This window comes from Danio aesculapii, chromosome 21 (genome assembly GCF_903798145.1).
Source record: "Danio aesculapii chromosome 21, fDanAes4.1, whole genome shotgun sequence".
Classification (NCBI taxonomy): Eukaryota; Metazoa; Chordata; class Actinopteri; order Cypriniformes; family Danionidae; genus Danio; species Danio aesculapii.
Genome location: NC_079455.1, coordinates 27,554,557 through 27,576,410, shown reverse-complemented (window position 1 = coordinate 27,576,410; position 21,854 = coordinate 27,554,557). Strand labels below are relative to the sequence as shown.

General features: G+C 36.1%; 1 protein-coding gene across 4 annotated transcripts in view; it reads left to right on the top strand.

Annotated features, from left to right (window-relative positions):
• Positions 1–21,854, top strand: part of LOC130215257 (retinoic acid receptor RXR-alpha-A) — a 301,966-nt gene that overhangs the window by 117,232 nt on the left and 162,880 nt on the right. The window contains exon 1 of one of the 4 annotated variants that reach the window (XM_056447177.1): positions 5,496–5,764. The exons of the other annotated variants lie outside the window; for them this stretch is intronic. Within the exon in view, the coding sequence (XP_056303152.1) occupies positions 5,737–5,764 (28 nt within the window). The 5' untranslated portion in view covers positions 5,496–5,736. Of the gene's footprint in view, positions 1–5,495; positions 5,765–21,854 lie in introns of those variants that run through there. 4 annotated transcript variants of the gene reach the window in all.

Sequence of the window (21,854 nt, the reverse complement as noted above, 5' to 3'; positions counted from 1 at the left end):
AATATCAGCATAAGCATATAGCAAGTTAATGTGAAATTGTTCCTTGCTATGTGTGGTCATGTCTCTGAACAAGACCAGATTTTAGCGCAGCATTTACACTGTTAAATCCTCATTATGGTGCCAAATGTGAACAGTGTGTAATGATGTGATGTTAGGATGTTACTGCTGGTTGCTTAGCAATCGAGAGCCAATAATCTGCTTCATATTTCAATGCTTTGGACAGTCACTGAAACATTGTGTTTTAAAATGATAAAGGAAAATGTTTAAACGTGAAGGAAAGAAGAGACAACCTTTAAACTCGGAAATTATCATGTAGGAGAATAATTTGATAGCAGTCAGCAACAGGTTCATTTACACCATAATGTGATTACTGTAATTACAAGAATGTAAAAAGTTAATGTTCTTGTAGAACTAATTACAACTTGGAAAGCGATTTCTGAGCGATGTCTGAAAAATACTGGCTGCATCTGAAGTAGCAAATTCTGTTCCAAATAGTAGGTGAAAAACATTATGTGACAAAATAATTAAGCCTGAATTCAAAAGGTTGACAAAATTACTACAAGGACAACTTAAAATTTAGTAAATTCGGATTACATTGAAATTTTAAGCAGTGGTCGTAAAGTATGCTTTTACCTACTTTTATAAGACACTGTTGATATTTGAAATTTACACCTAAACACACCCATCCTTTCATCGCTCCCATTCCTAAATTCACAAACATGCAACACAGGCCGTATACACTACCTGACAAAAGTCTTGTCGTGGATCCTAGTTGTAAGAGCAACAAATAATAACTTGACTTCTAGTGGATCATTTGGAAAAGTGGCAGAACTTTTTTCGATGAATCATCTGTTGAACTGCATCTCAATCATCACAAAAACTGCAGAGCATTTATTGGAACCTGCATGGACCCAAGATTCTCAAAAAAATCTGTCAAGTCTGGTGAAGAATAAAATATGGTTTGGGGTTTTGCCTTACAAATAAGGCACTTCTGATACCAAATGATCAACTAGAAGTCAAGTTATTATTTGTTGTTCCTAAAACTTGGACAGGAGACAAGATTTTTGTCAGGTAGTGTATATGAATGCACATTAAGCCCAAATAGGTGCTGTTTGTTTAGGTGGTTTGGTAGCAGTCCACAAAATCTCAACACTTTGACATCACTCTAAATAACAACAAAATGACTGTTTCAAGACAGATATGGTGACATGTCCAGAGTGGTCAAATGTGGCATATGCATACATACGACTGACAGCTGGTGTATTAGACAGCTTACAAAAATGACTATAGACAATATTACTTACTTTCTCTCACTCCCAGGGCCGTTCATATTGAAGTTGATATTTAGCCACACCATGTTGGTGTTTTGTAACATCAATTTTTTACGAGGTGGGTCATTAGCTCAACACTCAACCCTCAACCTGAAGGACCAGGACATACACACATACACTACGGACAAATTAGCTTGCCTAATTCACTTATAGCACATGTCTTTACACTTGTGGGGGAAACCGGAGCACCGAAAGAAACCCACGTGAACACAGAGAGAACATGCAAACTCCACACAGAAATGCCAACTGACCCAGCCGGGGCTGGAACCAGTGACCTTCTTGCTGTGAGGCGACAGCGCTACCCACTTCTGGCAACATACCACCCATAGACAATATTACAGCAGCTATATTTTGGTTTTGTGAAACATCAATACCAATGTGTCAAGCAGGAACTGCAATCTCTGTTGCCATTTACAGGCCTTTCCGTTCCCTAACATCTCTCCAGCATTGAAAATCTTTCAAGCCTTGCCTGATTGTAAGCCTTTTCCCCTCCAATATTACTTTTTCTCTTTGGGATTGTCTCTCTTTTGAAATGTAGAAATGTCCGAGTATTAATTGTTAACCCTGGGCTATCATGCGTTTTTCATAGTCCAAGATCATAGTGACATAAACCAACATAACATTTACTTGTCTTTTCAAATGACCTAAGGTTCACTTTTTGAAGCGAGAAAAGCCCTTCTGAGAGTTTAGTAAGCCATGTTTTTTTGAAGTCCAAGCACCACAGTGAATGTGTAAGTCTCCTCAGAAGAAAAACTGCCAATACTGGTTGGACTACCCGGCAGTGAGACTGTTATTCTGTGTGACACCTGGAGGGTGTGAAAGAGGAAAAAACACACACCATAGTGTCCCTCACATCCACGTACACTCATCTGAGCCCAGTCACGGCTGCTTTAGGTTTATTGCACAGCATAGACAAACGGCTTTGATCTCTAATGCGCAGTGCGCTGCATTAATTATGAATCATTCCCCCAGTCGAACTGCGGCGAACACCTTCAAACACTCAGCGAGCGATGCAGTGTTTTCGTAGGCCCCCAGGATGGCTCCAGGACTGCATGTATATATACATTTATCTGCATGAACAAAATAAGAGAGCTTTGCAAAAAAACTTGTGCTGCGCCTCTGAAGAATTCTGCTTCTGGACGGCCGCCAACATCTCTTCTTAGCCCACGGTTACTCATGCTGCTAGGAATTCTCAAATACATCACCAAAAGCCTCTTCCATGCGTGCGCTATTCGCAACTCGGTGGACAGATCCACGGCAAGCTGAGACAGCCATGTGAAGCAACGATAAAGCTGCGCGACGACATCCAATTGACTGGGGTGTAATATTGGAGAATGACCTAGTTCTCTCTGGGCTAATATGGATCCTGCAGTGCCAATGTTGGAAAACTGGCTGCAAGGCCTGTTCCTCGCCAGCAACAGATACATTCATTTGGTTTTTTAGGTATCACAGAAAATGTATGGATCTGAATGACAGGATTAAAAGGGAACGCTATAAGGTTGTGTGAGCTGTGTATTGTACATCCAGAGCAGCGGTTGCAGCAATGTTGCTTTATAAATTCTCTCTTCTTCAAGAAAACAAGGCCAACACAGCTTTGATCAGGTATGAAGATAACATTGTATGTTATTCATGGCCTGTTTGCATATTATCAGCAACTTTTAATTCATCTCCAAGTATGAACAACTGGAATAATCATATAATCCCAGGCTACAGATTAAAGACCAAAGATTTAAATAACAACCATATGGTAGATGAAAGTGATGCAGCAAAAAAGAAACCTCACTGATATGTCACATTCACTGAATTCTTAAGTAATGTCACAATTATATACATACATTTTTAGGTAACACTTAATTCTGGGTGTCCTTCTTACACATCTTCTGTGTACTTACTATAAAGAATGCACTTTATTTTGGGTGTCCTTGTTATACATCTTCTGTGTACTGTACTATAAGGAATGCACTTTATTTTGAGGCTAGTTGAGAATGCACTTTATTGTGGCACTTTATTTTTATTTATTGTAACTATTTGTTTAATTAATGAGTTATATTAATTATATGTACTTACTATATGGTTAGGGATAGAATGCAGCTTATGTTTAAGGATAGTTGCATGTAATGAATGCATAATTAATTGGAATTATTATAGTAAGTACATGTAACAACAACACTTAAAATAAAATATTATCAAAATAAATTATGCATAATTACATGCAACTGATCTTAATCCTAACCCTCATCCTAACCGTAACTATATAGTAAGTAAATAGTTAATAATTATAGTCACGTTGTTGCAAGGAAACAGAAAAAGTAAATAATTAATTCATTCATTCATTCATTTTCTTTTCGGCTGAAGCCCTTTAATAATCCGGGGTCACCACAGTGGAATGAACCACCAACTTATCCAGCACATGTTTTATGCAGCGGATGCCCTTCCAGCTGCAACCTATCTCTTGGAAACATCCATACACACTCATTCACACTGATAATCTACGGACAATTTAGCCTACCCAATTTACCTGTACCGCATGTCTTTGGACTGTGGGGGAAACTGGAGCACGAGGAGGAAACCCACGTGGGCGCAGGGAGAACATGCAAACTTTACACGGACACACCAACTGACCCAGCTGAGGCTCGAACCAGCGACCTTCTTGCTGTGAGGCGACACATGACCTACTGCGCCACCGCGTCACCATAATTCATTCATCCATTCATTTTCTTTTCAGTTTAGTACCTTTATTCATCAGGGGTCGCCACAGCTAAATGAATCGCCAACTTATCCAGCATATGTTTTACGCAGCGGATGCCCTTCCAGCTGCAACTCATCACTGGGAAACACCCATACACACTCATTTACATACTACAGCAATTTTATTACCTATAGTGAATTTCTTTGGACTGTGGGGGAAACTGGAACACCTGGATGAAACCCACGTGAAGACGGGGAGAACATGCAAACTCCACACGGAAACGCCAACTGACCCAGCTGAGGCTGGAACCAGCGACCTTCTTGCTGTGAGGCGACACATGACCTACTGCGCCACCGCGTCACCATAATTCATTCATTCATTCATTTTCTTTTCAGTTTAGTACCTTTATTCATCAGGGGTCGCCACAGCTAAATGAATCGCCAACTTATCCAGCATATGTTTTACGCAGCGGATGCCCTTCCAGCTGCAACTCATCACTGGGAAACACCCATACACACTCATTTACATACTACGGCAATTTTATTACCTATAGTGAATATCTTTGAACTGTGGGGGAAACTGGAACACCTGGAGGAAACCCACGTGAAGACGGGGAGAACATGCAAACTCCACACAGAAACGCCAACTGACCCAGCCGAGGCTCGAATCAGCGACCTTCTTGCTGTGAGGCGACAGCGCTACCCTCTGCACCACTGTGTCGCCTAAATAATAATAATTATTATTAATATTAATTATTATATATTTTATTAATATATATATATCATGTATAAAATGATAGATATTACATATATCATGCCCCATAAAATACATAAAATACATTTTAAAAATTGTAAATACATATCCACATATGTGTGTGCATAATTAAATAGATACAATTTTACCACTTTGCTTTTTAATATGTACACTATAATAAAATCTTTTTAAAAAGCATTATAATATACACTTCACTGTTTATACCAATAACAATAATAGCTTTTCTTCCAAATAATAAATATGTTACTTTTTTATTGTTCACTTTATTGACTTCTGTGTCTGCATGTTTTATATGACATATCAGGACACAATGTGTATGATGACATGGGAATGACACTGGTATTACAAGGATTAGGTGAATTATGAGGACATTGCTGATGTCACCATTTTTTAAAAGGCTCATTAATCTTACAGATTGTGTTTTTCAGAAAGTAAAACAGCACAGTTTCCTGTTAGGGTTAGGTGTAGGGTTGGGGTAATTCCATCTTTTTTTCTTTGTCTCAGTTGCTATTAATGACAGATTGGTAATTCATTAGTGGAAACATGGTCACTTTGAACTCTCTTTGTTTAACCACGTGTGCACGCGGTGCTCTTTCTTCAAATGAACATTGCATTTTTTTTACTTTCGCGCTCCCTCAGTATATGTAGCGGCGCAGGAGGGGTTAACGCTCCCCTCACGCGTCGATGCTAAATGTGCCCGCGTGAGCGTCAGTGGGAGTCCCCTTCACCGGGTCCCTTTGCAGTAGTGTGGATTGGAGAGTTGTAGACAGAGCCGAGCAGAAGCGTGAACAAACAGAAGTAGTGCCATAAAGTGAACATTTGACACTATCGCAGAGCTTTTGACTTTTACCGCGTGGATCCGTCTTGTAGTGTCATCAGAGAGAGACGCCGACAGCTCGTAACCCGCTCGCGCCTCAGCTGGCATGAGCTAACCCACCAGACATGGAAACCAAACCTTTCTTGTCATTGGGTAAGTTTACCCCCAGACTACTGAATGATATTTATTCTTTCTCTACAGTTTGTTTGGTATGCGAACGAGTTGGAGTCTAGCACGAGGGGAGAAAACACGCACGCTAATAATAAAGATCGCTTTAGTTCGCTCACTATATCGACTCGGGCTGATGTATTAGACGAGTGCATTCGAGGAGAATGGAAATTAATGCAAGGATAATGCACAGCGGTCAAGTGCACGGTGTGAATCAGGATATTAGTTTGAAAATCAAACTAAAGGTAAACACAAAAGTTGGGCGTGCAACCGCGCTGGCACGCGCTCGGACAGTGACACCTCATTCAGTCTTGCGCTTACTCTTAGTTATATTATTGATATGAGCTATCATTTGACACATCGGTAGTGTCGTGCGGTAAGCTTATGCGATGTTGTGCGCGCTGATGTTGGATTCAAGCGCATCATTTAGATCACTTTTCTGACTGGAATTAAAAGAATGTATAGTGAGTGTGTGTGTGGAGGATTTTCGTGTATATAATCTCAAAGGAACTGCATCGCGCGTCAGTAAAACATTCAGCGGATGAAATGTGCATTTGTTTGCCTTTCAAAGCGTCGGACGTGTGCAAGAAATCACTATGATTCAGATTTCTTCTCAGTGATACTGAACGAAAAATAACCTTGCGATGTTTGTTTTAGAGCGATTTTTTATACACAGACTACTTTTACTCGCGGAAATAACACATTTCATCAACTTTCTTTGCGATTTGGTCTTAAATAGTGCCGCGAGTTCAGTTTGTGTACGAGAGAGCCTCGCTTGAGTGAAGTGAACTTGGACAAACTTTGGCGTTTTTATTTTTTGAGAAGGGGAGAAGTTTACTGAATGAAGTGACAACACTACAGAGCGAGACGACTTCATCTCAAATCCATCAATGGTATTTGATATGTGTTTGATAATAAAATATCTTCGTGTTTGAGGAACAAACTTCTGTTTCAAAAATCTTTTTTTATCCATGGCTGAGGCGAAATGTAGGTGTGGTTTCCATATGATGTTAGCCCATCATATTAAAGGAATAGTTCACCAAAAAGAAATTATTTGTTACAATTACTAATCCTGCATGTGTTTGTGTAACGCAAAAGATGAATCTTTGAAAGAATCTTCTGCAGGTTCTTATCAGTAAAACAATGAATGTGATGAAAGGATGTCAATATCCAGATAAGCACCATTGAGATTTCCTAAAAACAACCATATGCTGTTTTCAAATACTTGTAAACAGAGTGAAGTTGTATGTATTGCGACCGAATTACTGAAATGCTGTCTAGTTTTGCAAACTGGATCATTGCTACCAGGGGGGTCAACTTTTTCGGCTAGTACATCCTTTAGTGAAAAGTATGTATTTATTTAAATAACATCTGTTTTATTAATAAAACGTTTATGTTGTCTGTGTTTTGTGGGATATATTTGTGTATTCTGACCTACAGTATATTCTGATTAGCTATTTCAGAGGTTCCTGTAGGTCAAACTATACAAACTATGCATCTAATTTTACTTTACTTGTAGGCTGTATGTAGAAACTAACACCTTTTTTTACAAGAAAAGTGTCTTGTAAATGCTTACCATGTTTATCGATGTAGACTGATTATAAATTCACAATGCTGTAATCCGTTATAGGAGTGGTCAAATGTACATTTATATGTTTTATTAGTTTAATTATTAAAATTAGTATTTAAGATACAGATCAGAGCAAAGTATTTCTCACTATTTAGAGGGCTGACCCCCCATATATGTTGAAATCAGAATTATTAAACCCCCTTTGTTTTTGTTTTTTTTCTTTTTTAAATATTTCCCAAATTATGTTTAACAGAGCAAAGGGAATTTTCATAGTATGTCTGATAATATTTTTTTCTTCTGGAGAAAGTCTTATTTGTTTTATTTCGGCTAGAATAAAAGCAGTTTTTAATTTTTTAAAAACCATTTTAAGGTCAAAATTATTAACCCCTTTACGCTATACATTTTTTTCGATAGTCGACAGAGCAATCCATCGTTATACAATAACTTGCCTAATTACCCTAACCTGCCTAGTTAACCTAATTAACCTAGTCAAGCCTTTAAATTTCACTTTAAGCTGTATAGAAGTGTCTTGAAAAATATCTAGTAAAATATTATTTACTGTCATCATGACAAAGATAAAATAAATCAGTTATTAGAGATGAGTTATTAAAACTATTATGTTTAGAAATGTGTTGAAAAAATCTTCTCTCTGTTAAACAGAAACTGGGGAAAAAAAATAAACGGGGCGGCTAATAATTCAGGGGGGCTAATAATTCTGACTTCAACTGAACATCTTGTTATGATGTTTATCAGGGGGGATCAAGCATTAATGTAAACACCCCTGTAATTTGCACCCTGATAGCTACTTCTCTCAAAAAAACTCATGAAAGTTGCAAAGACAGCTGGGAAAGATGTCAGTAATGACATAAAATCCATCTGTATGGCTAAACTAACACTAACTCTAATATTAAAGAGCTTCAGAAGTCTTGTAATACTGCAGAAATCTCCTCTTTTATAGAGCTTTCGTTGTCATTTTCAAATTGGATAGCAAGCGTCCTCAATCAATTTTGTTCAAACATGTCTTGATATTAAATAAATATATAAAAAATAAAATAAAATCATGTGAGTTTAGAATGACACAACATTTTAGTTTGTAAAATATATTTAAAGCAATATCTATATGATTTTTATGAAAAATGTTCTTTTCAGTTTTCTGAAAAGATCAGAGCATCTCAAATTCCAACGGTCAGTGTGTGATTATGAAATCATTGTGCAATGTTGCAGCAGTAGAGATAATGTGATATCAGCGAGCGATGTATAAAATAGACTAATAGGCAGGAGTTTTAGATAACATAATATATAACACCTCAAAATAATTAATAACCTGAATGCAAAGCAATTTCGTGTCTAAATATTTGTCTTTAATGTCATATGCATGCAGGGATGTGGTTTGTACACGAACATGCTCTTTAATAAATGATACACATTACTCTTTTATGCATAGGAGATTAGTTGCCATGCATGGAGAAGTTCACACATGGTTTACTTTGCGTATTGTAAGTGAGCTAGAATAACCACCATGCTCACTGAGGAGCTACAGTATAGGCAGGAGCGTTATTGTGTCTGTAGCTCTTTCATGCAGGAGTCGTGTTACACCTTGACATACATCATCACCCCACCGGTTCACTGAGATGAGAGACAGCAGGAATGCAGGGCTTCCCGAAACCCCCGAATATTCCCAGCACTGTACCAGAGAAACCACAAAGCTAAGCGGCATTATAGACTAGTTGTGAAGGTGTGTTTGGGCTTTGCATATGCAGCTTCTTATGCTGGGAAGTCCGGATGTAAATACTTCTATTTTTACTTTTCTGTAGGCACGTGTTTTATTACTTTTAGACAAGGGTTTGGTTATAAAGAAGTGTGCTATTTAGTTCATATGATATGCGCTATAGGATTAATTAATCATTGTTGCTCTTTGAACAGCTTTTGGTAAAAATATTATAGTTTTAATAACCATGATTATTGACTTAATAACCAATGATTGACTTGCATTTTATAAAAATAATCAAAATCTAAAACTTTCAAGGTATTTAAAAGTATTTTTATTAGTAAATTAAGTCATTTTATTAATAATTTGTAATTAAATTTATGATTATTCATCATCATATATTTTACATTTAACTTCAAACTACTTTTCGGACCTGTTTTAATTATATTGGAAGCGCTATTTTGTCTTAAATATGCTTTGTATGGCACTAGGGCTGAGTGATTAATCGAAAAGTAATCGAAATCCATATTGAGGCCCTATAATAGCTGTAATTTTTCCAGGTCGATTTTTTTTTTTTCACTTTCCCTACCGAGTCACGTGACCCCGCTAAACTGAAAAATGTTCAGCACTTTGCAGCCAGATCTGATCTCTATGGCAATATTTCACTGACAAATGTCATAATTCCATTATTACAATTTAAGAGCGCATTCATGTAATATGAGCATGCAAATATCTTTGCTCACGTGCTGATTTCCTCTGTTCGTGAACAAAACTTATTGAACCCTCTCTGAAATATACGCTGATATATTGTCTCTTTTTTAAAAGAGAGTTTTTTAAAAGACTTTGTAATAAAGTTTAAAAGTTCATTTAATCAAGAATTTTATTTTAGGCCAAACAGCCCTTAATGGTACAGTAAATAATTTTAATAATTATTTTTATCTAGCTTTTTATTCTGAGAATCCAGATTACAAAAAAGTCATAATTAATATCCAGATTAATATATATTAATATATAATATATATTAATATATATATATATATGTATGTATGTATGTATGTATGTATGTATATATATGTATATATATATATATATATATATATATATATATATATATATATATATATATATATATATATATATATATATATATATATATATATATATATATATATATATATATATATGGATGTACACACACACACACACACGCACACACACATATATATATATATATATGTGTGTGTGTGAGTGTGTGTATATATACATACACATATATATATATATATATATATATATATGAGAAAACTTAATTTATTTTCATTGCAAGGTTGACATTTGCATGTAATTGCTCATATACGAATGCATTAATTAATACATTAACTAAGATCAACTAATATATCCTTCCCATAATAACATTATAATTAATCATTACAATTTACATTGAACTCACCAAAAGTTTATTAAATGATGTGTGGCTTACTATATATATAATTTTCAGTTTTGCTAATAATATATACCAAAGCTCATCATAAAAGCTCCAAAAATCATTACCTCGAGATCTCTAACTCATTAAACATGTGTGCGCTTGCAAACAGAGTGCTATTTCCTGCTGTCTGCAGTATGTGTTGAGTGTCGTAGAGCAGATGCACAGCACTGACCTGATCAATTCTGACACAAAATCATTTAAACCAGAATGATTATTTGCATTTATGAATACTTTTGTGAAGGTAATGAAGCAGGGTTTCAGAAAACAGCTCTAGATATATTCATAATGTTTTTGTTTTGTTTTTTCTTTTCCACAGTATGCTGAACAGGTTGGGTTTATTACTTTTTTTTATATCCAGCCCTAGGCACAGGTGCTAAATACCTCATATTTGTCTATTTTTGCCTACACAGATTTAATGAACCCTTTTATGGAAATCACAGAGGAAAGTACTAGAGACTAAAAGCTTGTATCACATCATAACAGCAGACGTTGTGGAAGCATTCTGAAATGTCTCTGTTGATTGTAATGTGTGGTGTTGAACGATTTTTAGGGACCATTTGCTGTAAATGAGTAAACCACATTCAGTTCAGTTCTGATTTTTGTAAGGGTCAGAAGGAGGTGCTTTGAGTGACAGGAGGTGTGTTTCTTTTCTCCGCCCCCATCATGAAGTTCATGGTCTTGATGAGAAAGTGACATTCATAGTTGAAGGGGGTGCATTCCTGTGTCGGCCGTAATTCAGGAACAAAGGTGGTGCTGGGCGTGGGTACGGATTTAAGAGCTTTGATTGGGGGGCTGGGTGGGCTGTTTACCTCTTAAAACCATACAAGTTGTATTTTTTCTTTTCTTTTTATGGCAGGGCAGTTTTAGGTTTCTCGCCGGATGCTTTTTGCCCCCTTTTGTGAGCGGGCTGCAGCTGTCATTTTTACTGTTGAGGTTTTATAGAGAATGTTAATGGCTTAAAGGGAAAGAGCTCACAAGGCCATTTACCACTGGATCTTTTGTTGACGTCCACTGACTTTACAGAGAAGTTCAAATGTGGTGATTCACAGTCGTCCTATCAAAAAAATACAATTTGTCTCACAATTTAACATTTTTTCCCTTGTAAATTTCAGTTTGAACATTATATTTTCGCTTTTTGCACTCTTTTTCCAAAACTCAAAGCCAGATCTGACCTTTTACTTGCAGTTTTGAATTTTAAAATGTACTAATTGTTAGATATAAACTCATAATTCTGAGAAAAAAGTCATTTGCTGAGACATTAAACCATAAATATGGTTTTATTTTTGAATAAAAAATCTGATTTAAAGATTCCAGATTAAATATCACAACGTTGGCATGTTCTTTCTTTCAATTCTGAGGAAAACTTAAAAATAGTCTGATATAAACAATGCAGTATTAGAATTGGTTGACAAAAGCTTGGTTTAACTGCTAGACATAAAAGTCTTAAGATTTGAGCGACTTCTGATTAGGGCTGAGTAATATCATTTGAGCATCAATATCGCAAGGATTAGATAATTTATTAAAAATGTGTAAAAATTCTGTGAATTAGAAATAGCATGAAACAAACCTCAGTTCTCAGGATTGTGACTTTTTTCTTTACATTTTTACTCATTTTTTTCTCCTATAAAAAGATGTCAGTGGCTGCTCAATGATGATCAGTCCAGGGATGAGATTTAATTCAAACATGATTGAGCGTTTGACAATTGTGTTATTGCTGTGTAAAGAAATGCAGCTTTAAAACAGCTGTTTATGGTATCCATGCGTCAAACCCTTGTTAATAATTTGTGAGTTTTCAGCCCCCAACTGTTGCTGGTGTTTTATCTTTAAGGGGAGCTGTGGACTCTGATCCTCAGACCTTGACCTGTGCTCCGCGTATGTTTTATCAGCTGAAGGATTTGCTTTGGACTTCTAGAATTGAGTTTTCACAATGTTACGACCAATGATAAACTAATACGGACATTATACTGCCAGCCCTTCCTTATGCTTTTATCGTGGTCTGATAGGACTGAAATGGTGGTGCACCACTGATTATGTAAAAGTAACTGATGAGAGAGGATAAGCATTATTTTGTTTTGTCAAATCAGCTCTGAGTTAGTAAAGTTCATTCAGACTTTCCAAAAAAGCTTACTTTAACTTACTTGATTTATCCATTGTATTTTTTATTTTATTTTCAAGACTTCACACTTGCATGCTGACCAGAGAGAGCCCTGAGCTCATAGGATCCTTGAGCCCGGGGCTCCCTTCCATTGCAGGGTGAGAGGGGAGTTTGATCTCAGGTAGATCTCGAAGCTTCCTTGCTGAAAAAATAGGGATTGCTATGAAGAGATAACTACTTATAGGAGCATGTCTGTGGTGTCGATTTGGATTAGTCAATAAACTTAAGTTGCATGTTTTTGGACTGTGGGAGGAAACTAGGGGACCCGGGGGAAACCCACGCGAGCACAGGGAGAACATGTGCAAACTCTGCACAGAAACGTTGTTCCTGCTATGAGGCAACAGTGCTAACCACTGGGCCACCGTGCCACCCATTTAGGTAAGGAGGAGTAGTGGTGGAATGGGTATTCTTCAAAACGAAGATGGCTGTAATATGGATCTTAGGTTACTTTTGGTGACTTAGAAATCGCTTGATTGGTGAATCGGATTGGCTAATGCAGGACCAGCTGTGTACAATTATAAGCATGTGATCCTCTCAAAATTAGTTTATAAATAAACTTCACTTATTTTATTTTATTTTGTTTTATTATTATTATTATTATTATTATTATTCATTATTTTATATATATATATATATATATATATATATATATATATATATATATATATATATATATATATATATATATATATATATATATATATATATATATATATATATATATATATAATATATATTTATTTATTTATTTTACGCTGTGAATCTGTTGAACAACATACTGTTTTGTACATTTGTAAATTTGCTGTATACTAAAATAATTTATTTATTTTTTAAATGCAATTTGGAGTCTGTTAGATTTAAAAAAAAGTTTTTGTATATATTTTCAATTTATCAAAGAAACAAACAAAATACATCACAATTTCCACAAAAATTTTAGACACCACAACTGTTTTCAACAGTGATAATCAGAATTGTTAGTTGTTGAGCACTAAATAATCAATGTAAAATGATTTCTTAAAGAATGTGTGATGTTTGCAAAAATTGGGCTGAAAAATCATCTTTGCATCACAGGAAGACATTTAAGTAGATTAAAATACTATAAATTGCAATATTTCACAATAGTTTCTACTTTTTATATAGTTTTACTCTGTTTTCTTTAAATAAATGAAGCCTTCATGAGCATAAAAAGTCTTTCTTTTGACTTGACATTTTAATCTAAACTGCACATTTTTTATGAGACAACAGCTCTGGGGTAGATGGAGTGCTGTTTGACACCTCGCTATGTGCTAGCCAGTGATGGTCAGTGCCAAAATGCATGTTGTGGCTTCACAGGAAATCATTTTTATATATTTATTTGCTGCAAACTTGTGTGAGGTTTTGCATGCACACTTTAGGGAAGGTTTCAGCAAATGAATTAAAATTGCATCTGGTGCCTCTCGGTTGCATTTTTTTTGCTATTTACCAGGTGCTTTTTTTTTAATCGAAAAATTTCAAGTGAAATCTCTGTTCACATTGATAGTCTAAATGCTGTACAAGACAAACATGGCCATTCACAACCTGTGTGACTTTTAATGTGCTGTAATGTAAAATGAGATTTTGGTTCAGTGAGATCGAAGCTATTTGGGACTAATCCTGCACCTTGTGTGTCAGAACTGCAGGACATTAACCATTAGCAGCTCTAATGTGTAGAATTCATATTCATAGAATTCATATCATAGTGTAGTGACATTAGCCTTTATCAGACAGGCGTTAATTAAAATGCACTGACAGAAATATGAAGGGGGCTTCTATCTCTCTGAAGGCGGAGCGACACATGGCTTAGATCGTTTTAAATCACTCTAATGACTTTATAGGTTTCTTTGTGTGAAGACGTCTGTGGCTGTTCTGCTTTCGAGATGGATTGCCATTGTACATTCTGAGCTACAAACGCTATCATTTTTTAGCCTGATTGAAATGAAAGTCTTTTCTCTGAAAGATCTCACAATATTGAGCTTCTCTGAATTGTAGAGAGAAAATTATAATTACAACACATGAAATCAAAATTGAGCAAACGTTTTTCTCAAACTTCTGAATTTACTTCTTAAAGTTTTCTGCAACACAGGCCCATTGGAAATGCATGCATTTTTCTGAAATTGCAAAAACGTACTTCAACATATGTCTGACTGCAAATTCTAGATTAAATTAATGGTTATGACCACAACTTTTTTTCATTTTCACATTATTGACAGTTACAGGGACATATTATTGACAAATGAAATATATATCTTGAGCAATTCTTTTTACAATGCTAAATAAATGTCAAAAAACAACCTAAGAGTGTCTGTAATTTCTAATCCGCTAAATTTGCCTCACCTATCCATCTCCATATGAACACTTCCTATGCAGATCGCTCAGGTTTGAGTCCAGGGAAACTCGGTTTCACGAAAGAGATAAAAACAATGCAATATCAAGGTAAATCAACATGGCTGCAGGTAGGGCTGCCCGATTAATTGAAATGGAATCGTAATCGCAATTTTAAATGTAGCGATTAGTCAATCGTATGAGGCTGCAATATGAAAGTGTATATGTATTATTTAATTTCAGAGCAAATGCGTGACTGTCGGCTGTGTGTGACAGTCTTACTAGCCAATTGAGGGAGAACACTTTTGTCTTGCCCAATCAGAATTGTGCAAATGAACAACACCCACAATTAAAGAAAACAAATAGGAAAGGGCTGACAAGTGGGATTATGGCGTCTGACACTTCAGAAGCATTAATAGACAAATTAATATCAAAGAAAAACAGCGATTGTAATATGGGAATTTTGGTTTCAAAGTCACAGACACAGAACAAAAACTGGTCATTTTTAAGCGCTGTCGCAGAATTGTTGCCATGGCTTACAGGTTATTGAGCTGAAGATTGACTACAAAATTAAAATCGTAAATCAAATTGCAGTCGCAATTAAAAAAATTGTAATTTACATATTTTTCCCAAATCGCACATCTCTAGTTGCAGGCAGTTTTCTTTTAAAATTGCTTATAAAAATGCTATTGGTTGGGTTTAGGTCAGTGGTTCGCAGTGTGCCTTCTTGTGGATGTGTACAAGAAGGATGTGTATCTGAAAAGTATACAAAAAACCTAAATAGTGCATATCAGATTTGCAAAAAGTAGACAGAGCCCTCTAGTGGATTTGTCATCTGAAACATGCAACAAAATGTACCTGAAGCAACATATTTTTCTTTATTCAGTGTTGCAATATTTCCTGTCAGCCTGCGTTGTTTTTCTGTGTTGCTAATTTATAGTGTCATTCGCAATTCTGACATTATTCTGTAGCTCTGAAGGGTGAGTTCATCTCACAACTTTGCATTTTTCATCATTCTAAGAAAAAGTCAGTGTTGCCTCATAAGATCATTTTGAATTTGACGTTTATACGTTCAGATTTATTATTTTTTTCCAGTATTGCAACTTTGTGTCTCGCTGTTGTGAATAAATAGGCTTTCACACAAATCTGACTTTATTGCTCACGGTCCTGTTCATGAATTTTTTTCTTTAAAAAGTGAGTTTATACCTTACAATTGCTCATTTAAATCTCCCAATTGCAAAAAAAAAAAAAAAAACATTTTAAGTAAAAAAGGTTTAGTTTGATGTTTTTCAGCGCACAATAATAATCATGTTTTGAATGTTAGAACAAGATCAAAATGATGCTTAAGTCCTAAAATGAGTATTGTGCTGCATTTATTCCACATTCCTGAGCTCTTGTCACATAATCTGACAAGTATCAATCATGACAGGCAAAAATGAAATCACTGAGCTGTGGAGTTGTGGTCTGTGTGTTGGAGCGTGTGCGATGGGCTCTGTCCACTAATGCCACAGCTTACACTGGAGAGCTTAAATCAACCCAGCAGATTAAGGACCATGATTGCAATTATGATAATCCATATCTGTTACACCAACCAAAATACGATGACAAAGATAAGATGAAGGGATTTGCATGGAAGTAAAGGGCAGCTCTACTACAGCAGCATGAATGCTGTTCTTTTCCACATCAGTGTATGGGCTAAGCTAGATTTTTGATCTCACAATCCACATTTTGCCTCTTTTTTGACCGATGGGCTTCAGGAGTGATTTACTGTTCATTCACGTCAACCGCAGACTCTCACCTAGGTTTCAAATGTGTTTGGAAACACGTAGAAGATTCTGGTATCTGCCTGCCACAGCTCAGTATGTCTTCATGGACTGTAAAAAATGTAATGACAAATAGTAAAGACAGCATATATTTTTATGTTGCTTAAACTTATTTTAGTAAGTTAATCAGGTTTCATCTTAATTTTTTAAGTTATACAAAGTTTAACCTAATATTTTTACACAGTTTGATTGATGTAAGTTGAGATGACTGGAAAAGTTAGTACAAATAAAGAAAGTATGCAACAAAAAAGTAGCAATTTTTTTACAGTGTGAGGTATAAGCTGATGGTGGAGGGAGTATGGTTTAATTTCTGACTGAGCACTTTACCTATTTACTGATAAATCGCTAAAATCAGCTTACGTATTATCCCATTTCCCATGCAAGCTAATAATAACCCAGCAACGTAAGTAAGTCACTTTTTTTTTTTTTTCAAAGACTTTATTAATAATTGAGTTTATTTCCCAGTAGTGACGTCAAAAGTTAATAAATTGTGGATCTAACTCCAAGGATTTCATTTGTTATGTCAGTTGTCATGTTCAATACATCATTAAAAAGCAGAGAAGAGCATTGCGACATGTCAGTGGGATACTTACGGCTGCGTGATCCTCTTAAAATATAGCATTTTGATTGTACCACTTCTACTCAAACAGCAATTTTTTGGGTCAAGAAAGAATCTTGAGTTTTTATATTTCTCTCTTACTGCAAAACGTTTGCTCTCTCTGAATGTGTTTAAATTCGCACTAAGTATGCCTTCCTGTCACATATCACACACATTGTGAACATTGTAAATGTGTTTACATGCCTGGCGAAAACCGTATAAGGGGCAACAACATATAGCTGTGATGAAGGGTTTATGCTGGCCTTATCCGATGAAGGAAAATTGGTAAATATGTTTACATAATTATGTGCATTGTCACCTTATTAAGTATATTTGAGTTCAGAATGTGGATGTAAGGGCACTCGATGTTTACAAAAGTCATGGAATGTGTCAGTTTCACATAGAGAACGGGTGCCTTCTGACCTCCGCCGCCTTCCTCTCCCTGGCTTCAGCAGAAGAGTGTGCCTCTTATTACCCATTTGCTGCAAGCGCCGCTGCTATTTGTCAAGTGGCTGTTGAGCTGCGGCTCACTCCAGCTGAGAGGCCTTTTAATCTTGGAGGTGTGCGAGCCAGTTACTTCCTATCACTCCAGGGAGAGAGAGAGAGAGAGTGTGTGTCTGTGTGATCACTGTTTGCATACAGACTGGCATTGACTTTCTTTTTTGTAAAGCATTATCAGTAGCATCTGATTCATTTATTATTTATGCAATACTGATTAAATAATAATTTTATTGTTATAATACTCTAATATCATTATAAAAAACAAATCTATCTTTCCAAATATATATATATATATATATATATATATATATATATATATATATATATATGTATATGTATATATATATATATGTATATGTATATATGTATATGTATATGTATATGTATATATGTATATGTATATGTATATGTATATAAATGTAAATGTATATATGTATATATATGTATATGTATATATATGTATATGTATATATATGTGTGTGTGTGTGTGTGTGTGTGTGACGTAGGCTGTTCTTTTCATTCTGGATAGGCAAAGTATTTTAGCTCTTACTGCATTGTGGGAGGTAATTGTGGTTTGGCAGTCATCCCCGAGTAGTTGTTTGCATTGGAAATGCAAGTTCGACTTCCACTCAGCATTTGTTAGGCAGCGGTCTGGGCTGAGAAACGTGTTTACGGTGGAGTTCGTGAGCGCCTGTGGCACAATCTTCTGCAGACAGGAAGACAGTCGGACAGATCGGCAGACGGGCAGGCGCTGGCAGCTTCTGTCATGTCAATTTGTTGCATACCAGAAGGCTTACATTCCAACGCCTGCAGAAACGGCACCCGGCAAGTTCAAGTGTCACATTTAGGATGGTTTCTTCTGTTTCAAACTCGAATACGTAACATGAGAACGTTTCGCATTATGAAAACCAGATCAGCGGCTGGAGGTTGGTTGGTTTTTGCACAGGTGTGTGTGTGTGTGTGTGTGTGTGAAACGCTTTGGCAATGTTTGAATGAGATAACTCCTTTTAAAAGCAGCGATTAAAGCAGAAACAATAAGCACAGAGCGCTTGTGTGCTGAAGACATGAGGTCAGGGGTCATGGCTGGGTCGCAGCCTGTGGGAAGAGCACAGTGCTGGCACAGAAGTCAACATTGTAGCATGCTGCAGTTTCTCAAACAAATTCATCTCACAGGTCTCAGACTCAAACAAGATATTTTCTGGTCCTAGTCTTCTTTTTCCTCATCAATTATGGAGCATCAGTGTTGTAGTTGAGTTTCTGTGCACTGACAAAAAGGCAAATCCTAGAAAGTTGAGCTGTTGATCTGCTACCAATCACATTCAGCTGATAATCACACCTTAATACTCATGGCAGATGAGACATACTTGCAGCAGTGCTGTCGCAAACTCTCCTTGCAGCATTTAAAATAATAATATTGCTCATTATTACACAGCGAGGTATAAGTCATCCTTATTAACTAACTCTTGACCAGTCTGTGTTAACAGCAGCAGTTCTTCACTCTGCAAACATACAATCATCCTCTCTTCTGATTTCTATCTGTTTGAATTGTTCTGGAGTAATGTTGCCAGATTTCACCAGAAAAGCACACTAATGTAACGTTTTCCTTTCCCAAAACACTATAAATAACTGAGCAGACATTGCCGCTTTTTACACACACCATTTCATACACTGCTAATAACACTATACTACTGTTTAGAAGTTTGTAATCTAGCCTAAACATTGTATATTCACGAAACAAGTCATTTCTACTCACCAATGCTGTGTTTATTTGATCAGAAATGCATTAAAATTTATATTGTGAAGTAGGGTTGGGTTGAAAGATGATGCTATTGTCCACACTCAAGTGGTTTCAAACATTTTAATTTTTTTTATTTATTCTTTTAAACACGGAAGAAAATAATTTGAAGAAAGCTGAAAACCTGTAACCATTGACCTCCACTTTAGGAAAATCAAATATTGTGGAAGTCCAATGTTACAGGTTTCCAGATTTCTTCAACATATCTTATTGTCATATCTTCCTCACTCACTCTTAAAGAAAAAGTCAAATAGGTTTGGAACAAATAGGATGATTAAATGATGAAATAATTTTCAGTTTTGGGTGAACTACTCCTTTAAGATAATTTTTTCCAGTAATGGCAAATGTGAATTTTTCAACATTCCCTAGAGGGGTCCTGTATGTAATTTATGGGATGCTCTATAAAAATCAATGGGACACTGTGTATACATTAATTTGTAATTAAATGACTATATTGATGCTTCTAATGAATATAAAAAGATAATGAAAGAGGAGGATCATGCCTATAAATAATGCTTTCATATGAAATGAGGGCTTCAAATTTAAATCAACTGATATTTGCTTCCAGAAGTCAGTTATCAGCCTCAAAAAACCTGATCAAAACAACTTTGCTGCTGTCTTGCCTTTTACTTTCTTTCTAGTTAAGTGGAGCTGAGTGGTAGCACATCTGGAATGCTTCGGCAAATATTTTCTGAAACATCTGGAGGAATCGCATGGAATTTAAGGGGACCTCCTTTGATTTAGCTAGTTTCTCCCCCTCTGCTCAGTTTTCGGCGTCTTCAAAGTTTCAGGAACGTCTCTGGCCCGTAAATGAAGGGGGGTGGGACTCCTATTACAGAGCGGGTCGAGTCATTCCAGACTTTATTGTGGTCTAAATTGGGCTCCTGTGCCTGGTTTTCCTTTGTGCAGGCGGGCTAATTAAGTGACACTGAGGTGAGAGAGGGAGAGCGAGCACCAGTGAAACTCAACTCTCCATAAACCTCCAGCGAGACGGCCGTCCGTTCGTAACACTATCAACCACAACAACAGCCACTAAACCTGGCTGGAAAAGTGCCATTTTATTGGGGGTGATTCTCATGAAACTGTATGGGACTCATTTAAGCCCACAATTTCAAATTAAATCAAAAACAAATTCTATTATTTTTATAGAATTATTGTTATTATTTCTATCATAGTATATTATTCTTCATTATTGTGCATAATGAAGCCTACATATTTAGCCATTTCTACTATTGTTGCTTACTATTATTTAACTATATGTTTGATTGTTCAAAGATTGTTGGAAACCTGTACCCATTAGCTTTCTATGTCTGTGGCTACTGGTTTCCATATTCTTCAAAATATCTTCTTTTCCTAAACAGAACATAGAAACTCACACAACTTTAAACCATTTGAAGATGAATACATGTTGAATAAATGTGTAAATGTATAACTCAATGTGCCATACAGATGCACAAACCACACAACAAAGTTTGTTCACAGAGTCACACATGTCCTATATATGAGGTACTTGTGACATGACATAATCTCCGTCTTAAAGAACCATGTGCCGCTGTGTTTAACTACCGCAATTAGCAGAGTTTCTCTTGAAAGCCTAATGTAAACCTGCTTATAAATCAAATCTCAAACATAAATCCCAGACTTAATTGTCAGCTTTTTTTATATGTTGAAAGCAGCTTTGATGTATGATGGTAACCTTGCCTGAGCTGAACCTCTCTTGGGTTAGGAATTAAAATTCTCTTTTAAAAGGCTTCAGTGGATTGAGTTTGCATCCGCATCCGCATGAGGCTGCAGTTTTCACTTTAGTATTGACATCTCGTGCCGGACTGGCAGACGTCAGATTATTTCATCTTTGTAGACCGAGAACGACAGCGCATGTTATCACAGTCCCTCGTATAGTACATGCTTTTGCTATCGCGGAGGATTTGTTCGCTGTTTAAGAACGATTTTTAGTAATTGGACTAATTCATTGCCATGTTGAATGGTTGATAAGAATGAACACAGTCAGTGAAATGGCCAGTGAAATGGCTAATTGCCAAATAAATGAATGAGCATAAATTGTAAATTTGAGGTAAATTAGTTTATTAAGAGACAAAAAG